Source organism: Strigops habroptila, unplaced genomic scaffold, assembly GCF_004027225.2.
Source record: "Strigops habroptila isolate Jane unplaced genomic scaffold, bStrHab1.2.pri NW_022045636.1_ctg1, whole genome shotgun sequence".
NCBI lineage: Eukaryota > Metazoa > Chordata > Aves > Psittaciformes > Psittacidae > Strigops > Strigops habroptila.
Window position 1 is genome coordinate 162,670 of NW_022651112.1, and position 16,069 is coordinate 178,738.

Here is a 16,069-nt window from a genome sequence, read left to right on the forward strand (position 1 = left end):
CCCCCACTTCCCCTGGGCAGGGGCCTCGCCCCTCCCCCCACTTCCCCTTGGCCCCAAAAGACCCGGGAGGGGGAGGGGAAGGAAAAGGGGGGTTGGAGGGGAGGGGCCAAGTCTCCCCCTCCCCCCATGGCATGTATGGGGCTGCTGGTGCTGCTGCTCTGCGCTGGGCTGGGGGCCCCCGCTGGTACTGGGAGCACTGGGGGATACTGGGAGGGGATGGGGGGCCGATTGGGGGGGATTTGGGATACTGGGAGGGAATGGGGGGGCTGAGGAGGGGGGGGTTGAAGTGCTGGGAGCACTGGGGAATGCTGGGAGCAATGGGAGGGGATGGGGGGCTGATTGGGGGCGATTTGGGATACTGGGGGGGCTGAGGAGGGGGTATTTGGGATACTGGGGGGGCTGAGGAGGGGGGAATTTGGGGTACTAGGAGCACTGGAAAGGGATGGGGGGCTGAGGAGGAAGGGGGTTGGGGTACTGGGAGCACTGGGAGGGGTTGGGGGGGGCTGAGGAGGGGGGATTTGGGGTACTGGGAGCAAGGGGGGATACTGGGAGCACAGGAGGGATACTGAGAGCAATGGGAGGGGATGGGGGGCTGATGGGGGGGATTTGGGGTACTGGGAGCAATGGGGGGGGTCAGGGTTAAGCACCCCGCTGTGACCACGCCCCCCAGGCGCCACGCCCGTGTGGTGCTTCTCCCGATTGGAGGAGCACGCGGGAGGCGGGGCCTGCGCCGAGCTGCTGAGCGAGGAGCCTGTACCATTGGCTGACTGCTGCCTCAACCCCGCCTATGGCTACAAGCTCCGCCCCCAAGGCCACTGCCACACCTGCCGGTCAGCCCCGCCCACCCCTAAGCTCCACCCCTCCCCATAGCCCCGCCCACCACGAAGCTCTACCCCCCTGGAGCCCCGCCCACACCGCTAAGCCCCGCCTCCTTTTGCCCCGCCCACTCCAGGCCCTGCCCATCCCCTTTACACCCCATCCACGTGACACCACGTGCTATTGGGTGCCATTGGGTGGCACTGGGTGATGCTGGGTGCATTGGGTGCCTCTGGAAGTCAATGGGTGCCACTGGGTTCTATCATGTGCCACCAGGTGGTCACCAAAGGCCACTGGGTGCCACTGAGTGACACAGGGTACCATTGGGTGCCAGTGGGTGCCATTGGGTGACACAGAGTACCATTGGGTGCCAATGGGTTCTAACAGGTGTCACCAGGTGGCCACCAAAGGCCACTGAGTGCCACTGGGTGATACTGGGTGATGCTGGGTGCCACCAGTGGGTGCCATTGGGTGCCGAGGCTGACACCGTGTTCCAGGCAGGGTGCGTGGGGGCCCTGGGGCCCCTGGACCGGCTGCTCCGTGACCTGCGGGGAGGGGACCCAGCGGCGGGGCCGGAGCCGCAGCCCCACAGGGGACGAGGACAGGAGGGGATGGGAGCTGCGAGCGTGTCACCTGCCCTGCTGTCCCGGTGTGACATGGGGGCATGGGGGGCATGGGGTGACATGGGGGGGTCTTGGGGGGACATCAGGGATGTGGGAGGTCATGGGGTGACATGGAGGGACATGGGAGGTCATAAGGGGTTATGGGGGGACATGGGAGGTCATGGGGGGACATGGAGGGGGACACATGGAGGTGACCCCACGCTGACTCCTGCCCCCTCCCCTCGCAGAGCCGGGGGGCTGGACCTCGTGGTCGCCGTGGGGCAGCTGCTCGGTGACGTGTGGGGCAGGGACACAGAGGCGGGGCCGGGCCTGCGCTGACCCCGCCCCCAGCTGCGGGGGGGGGCTGCGGCCCCGGGGAGGTGGAGGAGAGGCGGGAGTGCCCGGGGGGTACCCCCAAGTGTCCCGGTGAGGGGTGGGGGGGAGGGGGGAGGCAGAGGAAGGGAGGGGGAGGGTGATGGGGAGGGGGTCAGGGTGGGGGGAGGATGAGGAAGAGGAAGGGGAATGGGTGGGATGGGGATGAAGGGTGATGGGGAGAGGGTCAGAGCGAGGATGATGATGGCGAGAGGGGTGGGATGAAGGAGGAGGAAAGGGAGGGTCGGAGGGGAGGGAGAGGGGAGGGTCGTGGCGATACGATGATGAATGGGGAGAGAGGGGAGGGTCGTGGTGGGATGACGATGAACGGGGGGGGAGGACGATGATGAATGGGGAGGAGGGGGGGGAGATGATGAATGGGGAGGGGGGAGGACGATGATGAATGGGGAGGAGGGGGGGAGATGATGAATGGGGAGGGGGGAGAATGATGGTGAATGGAGAGGGGGGAGGAGGATGATGAATGGGGAGGAGGGAGGGAGATGATGAATGGGGACAGGGGAGGATGATGATGAATGGAGGGGAGATGATGATGAATGAGGGGAGCTCGGGGTAACCCCCCCGCTCCCGCAGTGGGGGGCTCATGGGGCCCGTGGGGCCCATGGGGCAGCTGCAGCGGGTCGTGCCGCGGGTCGGGGCAGAGCCCGAGCCGCAGCCGCAGCCGCCGCTGCGATTCGCCGCCGCCGTCATTGGAGCCACCGGGAGCCGCTTGCACCGGAGCCGGCACCGAGACCGAGCCGTGCCCGGGCCTGCCGCCGTGCCCAGGTGAGGTGGGCGGGGCTTAGGGGAAGGAGGGGGCGTGGCCACCGCGCCCTGACTCCGCCCCCTTTTCCACCCCCTCCATATAGAGGATGGCGCCTGGGGGGCGTGGTCAGAGGCCACGCCCTGCTCGGTGACGTGCGGGCTGGGCGTAGTCAGGCTGCGCCGCGCCTGCGACGCCCCGCCCCCTCGGCACGGCGGCCGCGGTTGCCCTGGCAACAGCACCCAGCGCGCGCTCTGCGGGCCCCACGGGCCCTGCCCGGGTAAGGAGGGGGCGTGGCCTGCGGGGGGGCATGGCCTAAATTGGGCGTGGCTTGTTGAGGGGTGGAGCCAGTTGGGGGCGTGGCCCTGTATCGACACAAGGGGCGGGGCTTCTTCTAAGCCCCATGATGGGACATCTAGATGGCTGCTATGGGGCACCCATAGAGCACCGTATCACCCCCCACTTCACTATAGGGCCCTTCATCACTATGGTGCACCTATGGGGCACCCATAGACCACCATATTCCACCCCCAACCCCCTTCACTATAGGAACCTTCATCACTATGGGGCACCTATGGGGCACCCATAGAGCACCATATCACACACCCCCTTTGCTATAGGGCTCTTCATCACTCTGGGGCACCTATGGGGCACCTATGGGGCACCCATTGAGCACCATATCACACACCCCCTTTGCTATAGGGCTCTTCATCGCTCTGGGGCACCTATGGGGCACCCATGGGACACCCATAGAGCACCATATCACACCCCCCCACCCCCGTCACTATAGGGCCCTTCATCACTATGGGGCACCCACCCCATAAAGCCCCATGATGTGCCTCCCAAGTGTGGGTCTGAGGTGGGGGGCTATAGGGTGTCCCATGGTGTCCCCCCCCTCCCCAACCCACCATGTCCCCCCCGCAGAAGTGGTGCACTGGGGGCCATGGGGCTCATGGACCCCCTGTGAGCAGCGGCCGTGGGGTGCAATGAGCTGCCAGGCCATGGTGGGGCGGCAGCGGCGGACGCGGCAATGTGTGGGGCACAGGGCAGGGGGGCCCCCCTGCCCCACAGAGGATGGGATCGGCACCATCCAGCTCCGTGCCTGCTACAACATCCACCACTGCCTCTGTGAGTGATTGCCCTATGGCACCTATAGCTGCCCTACACCACCCTACAGCATCCTACAGCTACCCTATGCAACCCTATAGATGCCCTGTAGCTGTTAGACCTGCCTTATAGAACTCTATTGTGGCCTTATGGCACTCTGTGGCATCCTAAAGCTACCCAACAGCCCTCTCCAACTACCCTATAGCACCTTATAGCCACCCATAGGGATCCATGGAGACTCCATAGGACTCTATGGCCAATCAATAAGTTCCCCCAGCCCCAGACCCCCCATAGACACCCCATAATTGCCAGCTCTGTGCCCCCAGTGCCCGGGAACTGGTCGGATTGGAGCCCCTGGGGCCTTTGCACCCCCCCATGTGGGGCCAGCCCCACACGGAAGCGCATCCGGGAGTGCCGGCCCACATACCCCGCCTTCCCGTGTGTATAGGAGATGGGGAGTCTATAGGGTCAATGGGGAGTCTATGGGGTCAATGGAGGGTCTATGGGGTCAATGGGGGGGCTACAGGGTCAATGGGTCTATAGGTCTGGGGGGTCTATAGGGTCAAAGGGGGGTTTATAAGGTCAATGGGAGTCTCTGGTTGATGGAGGATCTATGGGACTAGGGGGTCTGTAGAGTCAACAGGACTCTATAATGTCAATGGGGGATCTATAGGGTTAATGGGGAGTCTATGAGGTCAATGAAGAGTCTATAGGGTCAATGGGGGGGGCTACAGGGTGGATGGGACTATGGGTCTGGGGGTCTATAGGGTCAATGGGGAGTCTGTGGGGTCAATGGGGGGGCTACAGGGTCAACAGGGCGTCTATATGGTCAATGGGGAGTCTATGGGGTCAATAGAGGCTCTGTAGTGTCAATGGGGGATCTATAGAGTCAATGAGGTGTCTATAACGTCAATGGGGGTCTCTGGTTAATGGAGGATCTATGGGGCTGGGGGGGTCTATACAGTCAACAGGAGTCTATAGTGTCAATGCAGAGTCTATGGGGTCAATGGGGGGTCTATAGGGTCAGTGGAGGCTCTGTGGGCGTCAATGGAAGCTCTATGGGGTCAATGGAGGCTCTGTGGGGGTCAATGGAAGCTCCATGGGGTCAATGGAGGCTCTATGGTCTCAATGGGGGGTTCCTATAGGCTGACGGTGACCTCGGTGGGGTCCCCCACCCCCATCAACGTCACCTTCTGGGGGTCCCCGCGGCCGCGCTGCCCCCTGCTGGACGGGCAGCACCTGCGGGTGGAGGAGGAGCGGCCCTGCCTGCACGTGCTGCCCTGCCCCGCCCCCCACGGTCAGCGGGGGCCCTTTGGGGGGGGGGGGGGCTGGGGTCCCCTATGGGAGGGGGAGGGTGCAGGGTCCCCTGTAGGGGGAGGGGCTGGGGTCCCCTATGAGGGGGGACGGGCTCTGCTCCTGGGGGGGAGGGGGGGGGATGGGCTCATATGGGTGGGGGAGGGGAAGGATGCACGGTCCCCTATGGAGGGGGAGGGGCAGGATGCGAGGTCCCCTATGGGAGCGGGTGCTGGGTGCCCCCGTCTCCTGGGTCCCCCACTAACCCCCTGCCCCTCCCCCACCAGAGGACTGATGCTCCCGATGACGTCGCGGGACCCCCCAAACCCCCCTTCCCCCTCCCCCCCCCCAATAAACACCCGGCAGATGACGCGGCCCCGGCGGGTCCTGATTGGGGGGGAGGAGAGGGGGGGGTGCCATGACGTCACTGCCCCTACCCCGCTTGGCCCCGCCCCTTTGCCTCTGCAGAGCCGCGGGCGGGGCCCGCTGACGTCACCCGCTTGGCCCCGCCCCCTCCGCGGCTTCTTCAATGAGGGGAGGGGGCGGGGCCGGATGTGAGCGCGCGGGCGGGGGCGGGGCTCTGCCGCCCGGGGATGCTGTAGCGGGGATCTATAGGGGCTCCTATAGGGCACCTATAGGGCATCTATAGGGGATCCCGGCAGGGCCGCCCTTCCCCACCCCCCATAGCCCCTCACCCCCCCCATAGACCCCACCCCATAGAGCGGCTCCTTCCCCTATAGCCCCTCATCCCCTATAGGCCCCCCCCATCCCCTGTAGCCTCCTCCATCTCCTATAGCCCCTCCACCCCTTATAACTCCACACCATAGCTCCCTTCTCCTATAGCCCCCCCACCCTTATAGCCCCCCCCCTTATAGACCCCCTTCCCCTATAGCTCTTCCACGTCCTATAGCATCTCCATCTCCTATGGCCCTCCCCTTTTCCCTGTAGGGACCAGCAATAGAGCTGCAGCACCCGCCCCCTCAAACTCCCTTCCCCTATAGGGCAGCTATAGGGTCCCAATCCCTATAGCCTCCCATTCCTTATAGCCCTCCTTCCCCTACAGACGCATCTATTGCCTTCTTCTCCTATAGAGTTTTCCTACAGTGCAGCGTTACCCCCCCCCCCACCTGTCTTCCCATATAGAACCCCTTCTCATAGGGTTTACTCATCCCTCTATAGGGCCCCCTCTATGGGGGGATGCCACCCTCTTGTATAGGCAGCTTCGCCCAAAGCCCTATAGGAGCTGAGCCCCAGTAGTCCCTGATAGGCTCCACAGGCATCCACAGGGTGAAGCCTACAGCAGGCTCTTATATAACTTCACCCCAATAGGGTGCCCCCCTATAGCTCCCTACCCCTATAGTGGGCCCCTATAGCCCTCACTCCCTATAGCTCTGACCCCCACAGGCCCCGCCCTCTATAGCTCTGACCCCCATAGGCCCCGCCCTTTATAGCTCCGCCCTCTATAGCCTCCCCCAGCGGCCCCTATAGCCCCTATAGGGGATGGAATACCTGCGGCGGCGGCTCTCCGATGGGAACTTCCTGGCGGGGGGGGGAGGGGATTCCCCTGGGGCGGGACCGGGGGTGGTGGGGGGGGGAGGGGCGGGGAGACCCCCCCCTCCGTTGCTGCTCGTCATCGCCCCCCCCAGCACTGACTGGTACGTATGGGGGGACCCCCAAATCCCCCCTATTGGGGACCCCCAATTCCCCCCCGGGGACCCCCAAATCCCGCCCCCGGGGACCCCCAGTCCCCCCCTTAGGATCCTCCTCATTGGGGACCCCCAAATCCCCCCCCCATTGGGGACCACAACATCCCCCTCCCACCTCCCCCTGGGGACTGGGGGGGGCAGTTGGGGGGGGGCCAGATTCGGGGGGGTTGGGCCCAATTTTGGGGGGGCCTCATATTTGGGGTGTCGTTTTGGGATGCACTTTGTGTGTGTCACTTGATTTGGGGGGGGCTGTCACTTTTGGGGGGGCCATTTGGGGGGAGGCTCCGATTTTGGGGTTCCCTCCCCCCCTTATTCCCAGGGTGAAGCTCTTCAAGGGTAAATCAGTCCATGGGGATGTGGAGCTGCGAGTGGAACAGGTGAGTTTTGGGGTGCCCCCCCCAATTTTGGGGGACCCCCACTTTAATTTGGGGGTTAAATCCTGAGATCCCCCCTAGACCCTGACACCCGGTTTTGGGGGGGTTCAGATCGGTTTGGGGACGTCCTAAGGGGGGTGGAATTTTGGGGTCCCCTCCCATTCCTCGACTCACTTTGGGGTTCAGAGTTGTTGAGGATGGGTTTTGGGATGTCTGTAATGAGGGGAGGTAGTGGGTGGGTTTGGTGGTCCCTGTATTGATTTGGGGTGCCCCATGGATTTTGGGGTGCCCCCCATTGATTTTGGGGTTCTCCCCCAGGCCCAGTTTTCGGAGCTGTCCTTGGTAGCCTCCACCCACGGCGCCCTCAGTGTCACCATCCACACCCCCCGAGGGGGGACGCGGTGGGTTTTGGGGTCCCCCTAAAGAGGGTGATCCCAATTTGGCCATTTTTGGGGTGTCCTCGTCCGTCCCCCCCAGTTTTGGGGCTGAATTTGGGGTGTTGGAGGGGGTTTAGTGGTGATTTTGGGGTGATTTGGGGCGATTTGAGACATTTTGGGGTTCAGAGAAGATTTGGGGGAGCAGGAGAGGAATGGGGTATGGGGGGTCTTTTGGGGACAGTGATTTGGGGGTTCAGTGTCTGCTTAAGGGGGCAATGAGGGGCATCAGGCTTGGGGTTTTGGGATGCAAAGTGGGAATTTCGGGGTTCAGGGCCAGATTTGGGGGTTTTGTACGAGGCAGTGTTAGGGTGCAGGAGGGGGTGTTGGGGTGCAGGAGGGGGGTTTTAGGGTGCACAAACGGGGTTTTGGGGTTCGGGGGGGTGACTTTTCAGCCTTTTCTGTATTGGGGGGGGGGTGTAGGGGGTTGGATCCCTCCCTGACCCCCGTCTTTCCCCCCCCCCACAGGCGGGTGCGCCCCGACTTCGTGCTGGTGCGGGAGCCCCCCGATGGGGGGTCTGCGGGCGCTCCCCGGCGGCTGCTGGTGGGGCTGCACCTGGGGGGGGTCCCCAGCACCGACCCCCTCCCCGCCCTGTATGCGTTTGCCCACCCCCCCTGCCTGGTGCGTTGGGGTTTGGGGGGGACTGGGAGGGACTGGGTGGCACTGGGAGGGAACTGGGGGGCACTGGGAGGGCACTGGGAGGGCACTGGGGGGCACTGGGAGGGCAGTGGGGTGGACTGGGGGGCACTGGGAGTGCCTGGCAGGAATACTGGGAGGCACTGGAAAGAGGCAGGAGGATACTGGGAGGTTCTGGAAGGGATACTGGGGCAGACCGGGCGTGCTGGGCAGGTCTGTTGCCCCCTCCCCTGACATTCCCAGTGCTCCCCAGTTTGCCCAGTTGGTGCGGCTGCAGCGGGAGCTGGGCCCCGAGGCCTTTCCCCTGGTCCCACAGCGCTTCTGCAACCGGCCCCGTGGACTGGTGAGCACCGGGAGGCGACTGGGAGGGGCTGGGAGGAACTGGAGGGTGACTTGGGGGCAGTGGGAGGGACTGGGGGGCACTGGGAGGGGACTGGTGGGCACTGTAGGGCACTAAGAGGGGACTGGGAGGTTGTGGGGGTCACTGGGAGGAGACTGTAAGGCACTGGAAGGGACTGGGGAGCACTGGGAGGGGACTAGAAGGCACTGGGAGGGAACTGGGAGGCACTGGGAGGCACTGGGAGAGGATTGGGGGGCACTGGGAGGCACTGGGAGGGGACTGGGGGGCACTGGGAGAGGATTGGGGGGCACTGGGAGGGGACTGGGGGGCACTGGGAGAGGATTGGGGGGCACTGGGAGGGGACTGGGGGGCACTGGGAGGGACTGGGGGGCACTGGGAGAGGATTGGGGGGCACTGGGAGGGGACTGGGGGGCACTGGGAGGCAGTGGGGGGCACTGGGAGGGACTGGGAGGCACTGGGAGGAACTGGGGGGCACTGGGTGGTGATGGGGAGGTGGCTGGGAGGGTAACTGGGCTGTCACTGGGAGCACTGGTGTGACTGGGGTGTCACTGGTGTATCCGGGGCTCCCCCAGCTGGCGGCCCCCACCTTCCCCATGATGGTGACGCTCAGCCCCGCCCCCGCTGGGGTGGGCAAGGTGAGGCCCCGCCCCATCACAAGCCCCGCCCCATTGTGATCAGGGGGCGTGGCCGGCGGGCCAGAGTGGGCGTGGTCTAACAGGGGCGGGGCTTGTGGTGGGCGGGAGTCAATAGGGGTGATGGAGGGCGGGGCCTCAAAAGGGTGAGGCCTCAAATGGCCTCGTGGAGTCCCTGCCCCTATACATGGGGGGGGCGTGGCCAGTTTGGGTGTGGTCCGGATGGGCGGGGCTAATTGAGGGCGGTGCTTATCGATGTCCCCGCCCCCAAGCTCTAATGGGGGGTCCCTATGAAGGGAGTTGATGGGGTAGGAGGAGGAGTTACATGTGGGTCGGAGGGGGGCGTGGCCTTTGGGGGTGTGGCCTGAGTGTCTCCGCCCCCATGGGGGGTGGATGATCCCTATGGAGGGGCTATAGGATCTATATGGGGGGGGTAGTGGTGGGTGTGGCCATGGTGGGCGTGGCCTGGGGGCGTGTCTAACGTTGTCCCTGCTCCCCATAGGTGCGCGTGGGCTCCCCCGAGGCGCTGGGGGCTGTAGCGGGGGCCATGGGGGAGGCCAGGGCCGGGGCCCTGGTCCATGGGGTGCTGGGGGGGACCCAGCGCCTGCGGGTGCAGCGGATTGGGGACGAGTATAGAGCCCTGCGGTGAGGGGACACCAACGGGGGACATGGGGGTCATTGGGGATGTGTTGCGGGATATGGGGACATTGGGATTATTGGGGATGTGGGGGGATAGGGGACAATGGGGTTATTGGAGATGTGGGGGGATAGGGGGACGTTGGAGTTATTGGGGATATGGGGCCATATTGGGGACATTGGGGATATGGGGAGGGATGATGGGGACATTATTTGGAGGATGTGGGGGAATATGGGGGGGACAGGGGGTCATCGGGGACATCAGGGGGGCTGTGGGGGGCTGTGGGGACTTAAGGGGGACACGGATGAAAATGAGGGACCTGGGGGGACATTCAGGGGATGTGAGGGAGACAGGGAAGGATATGGGGGGACAAGATGGGGTGATGTGTGGAGGGGGGTGGCACGGGGGCATGTGGAAGACTGGGGGGACCCCGAGGACCCCCTGACTGCTGTGACCCCCCCCCCAGGTGGTCCGGGGACCCCACAGGAGAGGGGGCTCAGATGGAGCTGGTTGCCCTCAGCCCACGGTAGGGTGCGAGGGGGCGTGGCTTGTCATCAGAGGGGCGTGGTTATGGGGTGGGACCCTCAAAAGGGAGGGGGTGTGGCTATGCTAAGTATGCAGGGCCTCAGGATGGTGCTGCTTCCATATAGGGAAAAGGAGGAGGGGCCAGGATGGGAGTGGGAGGGGCATGGACAAGGATAATGGGCGTGGCCTCCTGAGTCCCCGCCCCCTTTTGCAGGCACCGTGGTTGGGTGGATGCCTGCGCCCGCCTCTTTGGGGGTGTCGACATCTGTGGGGTGGAGGCGCTGAGGGGCCCTGATGGGCGTGAGCACATTGTCCAGGTCAGCACCAGGCGTTGGGGTCTCCCCCACCCCCCATATCTGGGTCCTCCCGGACACTGGGTGCCCCTTGGACGTGGGTTCCCTGGAACCCCCTCCTGTCTGCCCCCCTCAGGTTCTGGGCTCCTGGATGCCATTGGTGGGTCCGGGAGCGGCTGAGGATCGGGGCCGGATTGTGGAGCTTGTGTTGAACAGGATGAGGGCAGAGCTGCCCCGGCCACGGAGCCCCTCTCCTGCGAGGCCACGCCCACAGGTAACACCCCATCACCCCACAAGTCCCTCCTGTGCCCCCCAAGTCCCCCCTGTGCTTCAGACCCCTAATAAGACCCCAAAGTCCCTCTGGTGCCCTACATGTCCTCTATGACTCCCCTGAGCCCCTCAAGTCTTCCAAGTTCCCCCCAAGTCCTCCAATGACCCCCCAAGACTTTGAGGAGCCCCCCAAGTCTACCAGGTTTTGAGGGGTCCTCTCTTTCTGCCCCACAGATGACAGCGACATCGGGGTCCACCCGGACAGCGACCCCCACTCAGCAGCGACCCCCGCCCCAGGGTGAGTGACACCTCCCCCCCCTTCCCAAAACCCCATGGGGGTTCCCAAAACCCAGGGGATACCCCAAAAAACCACCCCCAAATATGGGGACCCCTAAATATGGGGTGTGACCTTCAAGTCTCTGAGTTCCCCCCAGCATGGGGGCACCCACATAATCCGGTGACCCTCACCCATGGGACCCCCCAAAATTGACCTCTCCCAAATCTGCCCCTTGCGAAGAGACCCCAAAATTGAGTGATCCCCCCACCCAATATAAGCCCGTTTGGCCCCGCCCATTCCAAGCCCCGCCCCTTCTAAGCCCTGCCCACCCACGCTGTTTCTCTCCCACTGCAGGGGCTCCGCCGCCGTCTGGCCCCGCCCAGCCCCGCCCGCAGCCGCAGGGACAGCCCCGCCCACCTGGGGGCGTGGCCTCACCACGCCCCGCCTCCCCGGGCGCCTCTCCTCCTCGAGGCCCCGCCCAGCCCCGCCCGCCAGGCCAGCAGCCCCGGCCCCAAACCCCGCCCACCTCCCCGCAGCCCCGCCCGCAAGCCCCACCCACTTCCCCGCAGCCCCGCCCCCAGACTCCACCTCCCGCCACCCAGCCCCGTCCACAAGCCCCGCCCACCGCGCAGCCCCGCCCTCAGGCTCCGCCCACTTCTCAGCCCCGTCCTCAAGCCCCGCCCACCGCGCAGCCCCGCCCTCAAGCCCCACCAACTGGGATGCAGCCCCGTGCTCAAGCCCCGCCCACTTCCCCTCAGCCCCGCCCTCAAGCCCCTCCCACCTCCCCTCAGCCCCGCCCTCAGGCTCCGCCTGCTTCTCAACCCCGCCCTCAAGCCCCGCTCATCTCCCCTCAGCCCCGCCCTCAGGCTCCGCCCACTGTTCAGCCCCGCCCTCAAGCCCCGCCCACCTCCCCTCAGCCCCGCCACCCCGGCTCCCCCTCCACCCCGCAGCCTCGCCCCCAAACTCCCCCCGCTGCTGCTCAGCCCCGCCCCCCGGGCCCGCAGGCCCAGCCCACCACGCGTCAGCCCCGCCCCCAGGCCCCGCCCCTCGCCCCCAAACCTGCTCTGGCTCCTAAACCGGGCACGGCCCAGCCCCCCAGGTAAGTCAATGGGGGGGGCTTGGGGGGGGGGGGGCCTTTCCGCATGGCCCCGCCCCTAACCACGCCCCCTTCCTCCCCTCCAGCCCCACCCCCGAGCAGGGCGGCCCCGAGGGTCTCCGGTCCCTGCGGCAGAGCTTCGCCTCCCTCTTCACCGACTAAAGGGGGGGGTGCCCCATTTCCCCCCTTATCCTCCCCCTCCCTATCCCTTTTAGAGCCCGGGACCACCCTCTGGCCCCCCAGCTTGTGTGCCCCTAAGCCCCGCCCCCCCACGGGGATGTGGGGGGGGCAATGACACGATGGTGATGTTCGGTTTGTGCTCGTGACTGTGTGTAAGCCCCGCCCACGGTGTAAGCTCCGCCCCCCTCGCTTGGCCACGCCCCCCCGCAGTGAAGTGGGGGGCAATAAAGCCCCAGAGCTGCTGCTGTGTTACTGTATGGGTGCTATAGGACAAGGCGAATGTCTATAGATATATATGGGGGGAGCCTGTGTGGACCATATTGATGTGTGTGTGGGGGGGGAATGGACCCCACGGAATGGGGTATGGAGGTATGGACTGCCTGTGACCAGTTATAGAGCTTATAGGGCCAGCGAGGGGGGTTATAGAGTGTGGAAGGGGAGCTGTGGACCATATAGAGCCCCGGGTGGGGGGGGCAAAGACCCTGTGGGGATCCCTATAGAGCCTGGAGGGGGAGCTATGGACCCTATAGAGCCTGGAGTGGGAGCTATGGACCCTATAGAGCCTGAGAGCAGTTATAGAGCCTATAAGGCTGGAGGGGGGATAAAGAGTGTGGAGGGGGAGCTATGTACCCTATATAGAGCCCAGGGTGGGGGGGAGCTCAAAGACCCTGGGGGGGCAATCTCTATAGATCCTGGAGTGGGAGCTATAGACCCCACTAACAGCCTAGGGGGACCTACAGAGCCGGAGGGAGAGGGGAACTTATGGAGTCTATAGAATATGGGGGGGACTTATAGATCCCATAGAGGCGGGGGGCAGGAATTATGGAACCTATAGAACATGGGGGGCGCCTATAGATCCTGGTGTGGGGGTGCTATGGACCCTATAGAGCCTGTGCTGGTGCCTATAGACCCGGGGGGGGTCACTTTAAGGCGGAGGGGGGGGGGAGCTCCTCCCGCCGCGTCGCGCGGCGATGACGCAGCCCCCCGTGGCTCCGCCCTCCGGCGTGGCGCGATGACGTAACGGCGGCGATGGCGGCGGCGGAGAAGGTGCAGCGCTACGAGGCGTTCGTCAGCGACGTGCTGCGCCGCGACCTCCGGTGGGTGACGTCAGCGCGCTCCGGCCACGCCCCCTCACGCCGCCTACACCCCCCCTTTTGCCCCCCTTTAGACCCCCCCCGCACTCGCTGTTATGGCCACGCCTCTTTTGCTTGACCACGCCCCCTAATTCGTCACGCCCATTCATTGACCACGCCCTCATTGAGCCCCGCCCCCTTGCAGCAGCCCCGCCTCCTCCACACCCTGTCCACGCCCCTACCCCTTGTGGTCCCACCCACACGGTCCCTTGGCCACGCCCCCTGCAACGATGCCACGCCCCCCGGCCCCGAGGCTCACAGCGCCCCCCGCAGGCGGGTGCAGGAGCAGCGGGACGGGGTCTTCGAGCAGCAGGCGCAGGTGCTGCAGCTCCGGACAGCCCTGACCCGCCTCCAGGTGGGCCGCCTATAGGGGACGGGCATGGGGTGGGGCTCAGGGGAGTATTGGGGGATTTGGGGGGGTATATGGGGCAGGATATGGGGTAAATGGGAGGGAATTGGGAGGGGTTGGGGGGTGTTTGAGGGTGTCTAAGGAGGGATTTAAGGGCTTAAGGGGGGATTTGGGGGTTCAAGGAGGGGATGAGGGGGGATATACAGGTCCAAGGGGGGATATGTGGGGATATGGAGGTCCAAGGGGGGATGAGGGGGGGATAGGCAGGTCCAAAGGGAGACTTGTGAGCCCCTGGAGGAAATTTGGGGGTTCCCTGTGGGCTCTTTGGGGGGATTAACAGGTATTTGGGGGTCTCTTGCTTGGGAATAGGGGCATATTTGGTGTGGCAAGGGGTGTTTGGAGGTCTCTGGGGGCTATTTCCAGAGACTAAAGGGTATTTGGGAATACCTGGGTGGAACTGGGGGGGGTTCTGTGGATCCTTAGGTGGAATTGGGAGAGATCTGGGGGTCCCTGGGTGGCATTTGGGGTGCTGAGACTCTCCCCAGGAGGCGGCCGCCCCTCTGCGCACCCAGGTCGACCTCGGCTGCAACTTCTTTGTCACCGCTGAAGTGTGAGTTGGGGGGGGAGGGTTACCCCAAAAACCTCCTTGGACCCCCAACCCACCCCCCATGACCCCAAAACACTCCTAGATCCCCAGATCCCCCCTTGAGGACACTCAAAGATCCATCTGGAACCCCTCCCTCCCATGATCCCTCCAGGTGACCCTATAACCCCCCCCTAGGGGCCATCCTGGGACCCCAGTACCCTCCCATTGACATCCAAAGTGACCCCAGAGATCTCAGTACCTCCCCCATTGACCCCAGGGTCACCTTGCCACATCCAGGGGACCCCCAAACCCCCCTGGGCCCCCCAAAATGGACTCCATACCCCCCCCAAGAGCTCTGGGATCCCAACACTCCCCTATGACCTCTCTGGGACTCCAATAATCCCACCAGATGACCCCATAAACCCCCAGGGACTCCCCCAAACGCTTCTGTGATGCTCTTGGTGCCCCATTAGCACCCCCAGGACCCTCCTGGGACCCCAATACCCCTCTGGGACCCCCTGGGACACCCTAAATGGACCCCATAACACCCCATGGCCCCCCATCTCTCACTGTAACCCCCTTTATGATTCCCCAGCCCCTCTCCAGAGCGAGTGTTTGTGGCTCTGGGCTATGGGTTCTACGCGGAGCTGACTCTGCCCGAGGCCCTTCGACACCTCGACCGACGCAGCCGCCTCCTGGAGCAGTAAGACAGGACCCCATGGGGCTGGCCACGCCCCCTCGGGTCTGACCACGCCCCCTCGGGTCTGACCACGCCTCCTCCAAAACGCTGCCCCCCCGCCATGAATTGCCTTACAAGCCACGCCCCCCGGCGAGGCCACGCCCCTATGCTGAACCACGCCCGTCTGCCCTAAGCCCCGCCCCCTCGAGGACCACGCCCTCACTAAGCCCCGCCCATCCCCCCCCAGGCTCAGTGAATCCCTGACGCGAGATGGGGCCAAGATCCGGGCTCACATCCGGCTGGTGCTGGAGGTAATGGGAATGCTGGGAGTGGGGGGGGGGCCCTCACCCCACGTGGCCCCGCCCCCCTGACTCCTGCCCCCCCTCCCCAGGGCCTGCGGGAGATCCAGGGGCTTCAGGACCCACCCGCAACCTCTGACCCCTGACGTCATCAGGCCACACCCACCGCATCACCCCCACGATGATCCGTAATACCGCCTGTGTAAACGTGGAGTAACGTGTGTGTAAACATAGAGTAATACGTGTGCAAGCCTGGAGCAATGTATGTGTGAAGACGGAGTAAAGCATGTGTAAGCCTGGAGTATTGCGTGTGTAACCCTGATGTAACATGTTTAAACCAGGAGTAAAATGTGTGTAAACCTGAGCATTGCGTGTGTAAACATGGACTAATGCATAAATAGAGAGCAAGGCTGTGTAAAGCTGGAGCAAAGCATGTGTAAACAGGCAGTAATGTGTGTGTAAATCTGGAGTAATTGGTGTTTAAACCCAGAGTAAGGCAGGGGCAAGCCTGGAATAAAGCGCATGTAAACCTCGAGGAGTGTGCAACAGGGGAGTAAACCCTGAGCAACCTATGAGGGTTGATCCCAGGGATGATCCTATTGGTACCGCTGGAGTAACCAATGAGCAATGAGTAAACCCTGAGCAACCTAT

At 64.3% G+C, this 16,069-nt stretch overlaps 3 protein-coding genes across 3 annotated transcripts; all 3 read left to right on the plus strand.

Moving 5' to 3' along the window:
• Positions 1–135: 135 nt before the first annotated feature.
• On the plus strand, positions 136–5,320 carry CFP (complement factor properdin). Its single transcript, XM_030475378.1, is given in 11 exon segments — positions 136–184; positions 671–830; positions 1,314–1,465; positions 1,667–1,770; positions 1,772–1,844; positions 2,382–2,573; positions 2,657–2,830; positions 3,475–3,678; positions 3,984–4,095; positions 4,803–4,954; positions 5,238–5,320. Coding segments are annotated over 11 exon segments (1,380 nt in total). The 3' UTR covers positions 5,246–5,320.
• Positions 5,321–5,518: 198 nt separating this feature from the next.
• SYN1 (synapsin I) lies at positions 5,519–12,624 on the plus strand. The gene is made up of 13 exons (XM_030475401.1): positions 5,519–6,605; positions 6,976–7,033; positions 7,349–7,431; positions 7,933–8,086; positions 8,355–8,444; positions 9,035–9,097; positions 9,597–9,739; positions 10,198–10,257; positions 10,471–10,573; positions 10,686–10,823; positions 11,054–11,117; positions 11,451–12,195; positions 12,279–12,624. Exons 1-13 carry the CDS (start codon positions 6,451–6,453, stop codon positions 12,352–12,354), a joined length of 1,932 nt encoding a protein of 643 aa, XP_030331261.1. The 5' UTR covers positions 5,519–6,450; the 3' UTR covers positions 12,355–12,624.
• Positions 12,625–13,342: 718 nt separating this feature from the next.
• UXT (ubiquitously expressed prefoldin like chaperone) lies at positions 13,343–15,951 on the plus strand. The gene is made up of 6 exons (XM_030475408.1): positions 13,343–13,469; positions 13,779–13,860; positions 14,400–14,464; positions 15,036–15,143; positions 15,367–15,430; positions 15,511–15,951. The coding sequence occupies exons 1-6, from the start codon at positions 13,402–13,404 to the stop codon at positions 15,562–15,564; spliced, it is 441 nt and encodes a 146-aa protein (XP_030331268.1). The 5' UTR covers positions 13,343–13,401; the 3' UTR covers positions 15,565–15,951.
• Positions 15,952–16,069: the final 118 nt, after the last annotated feature.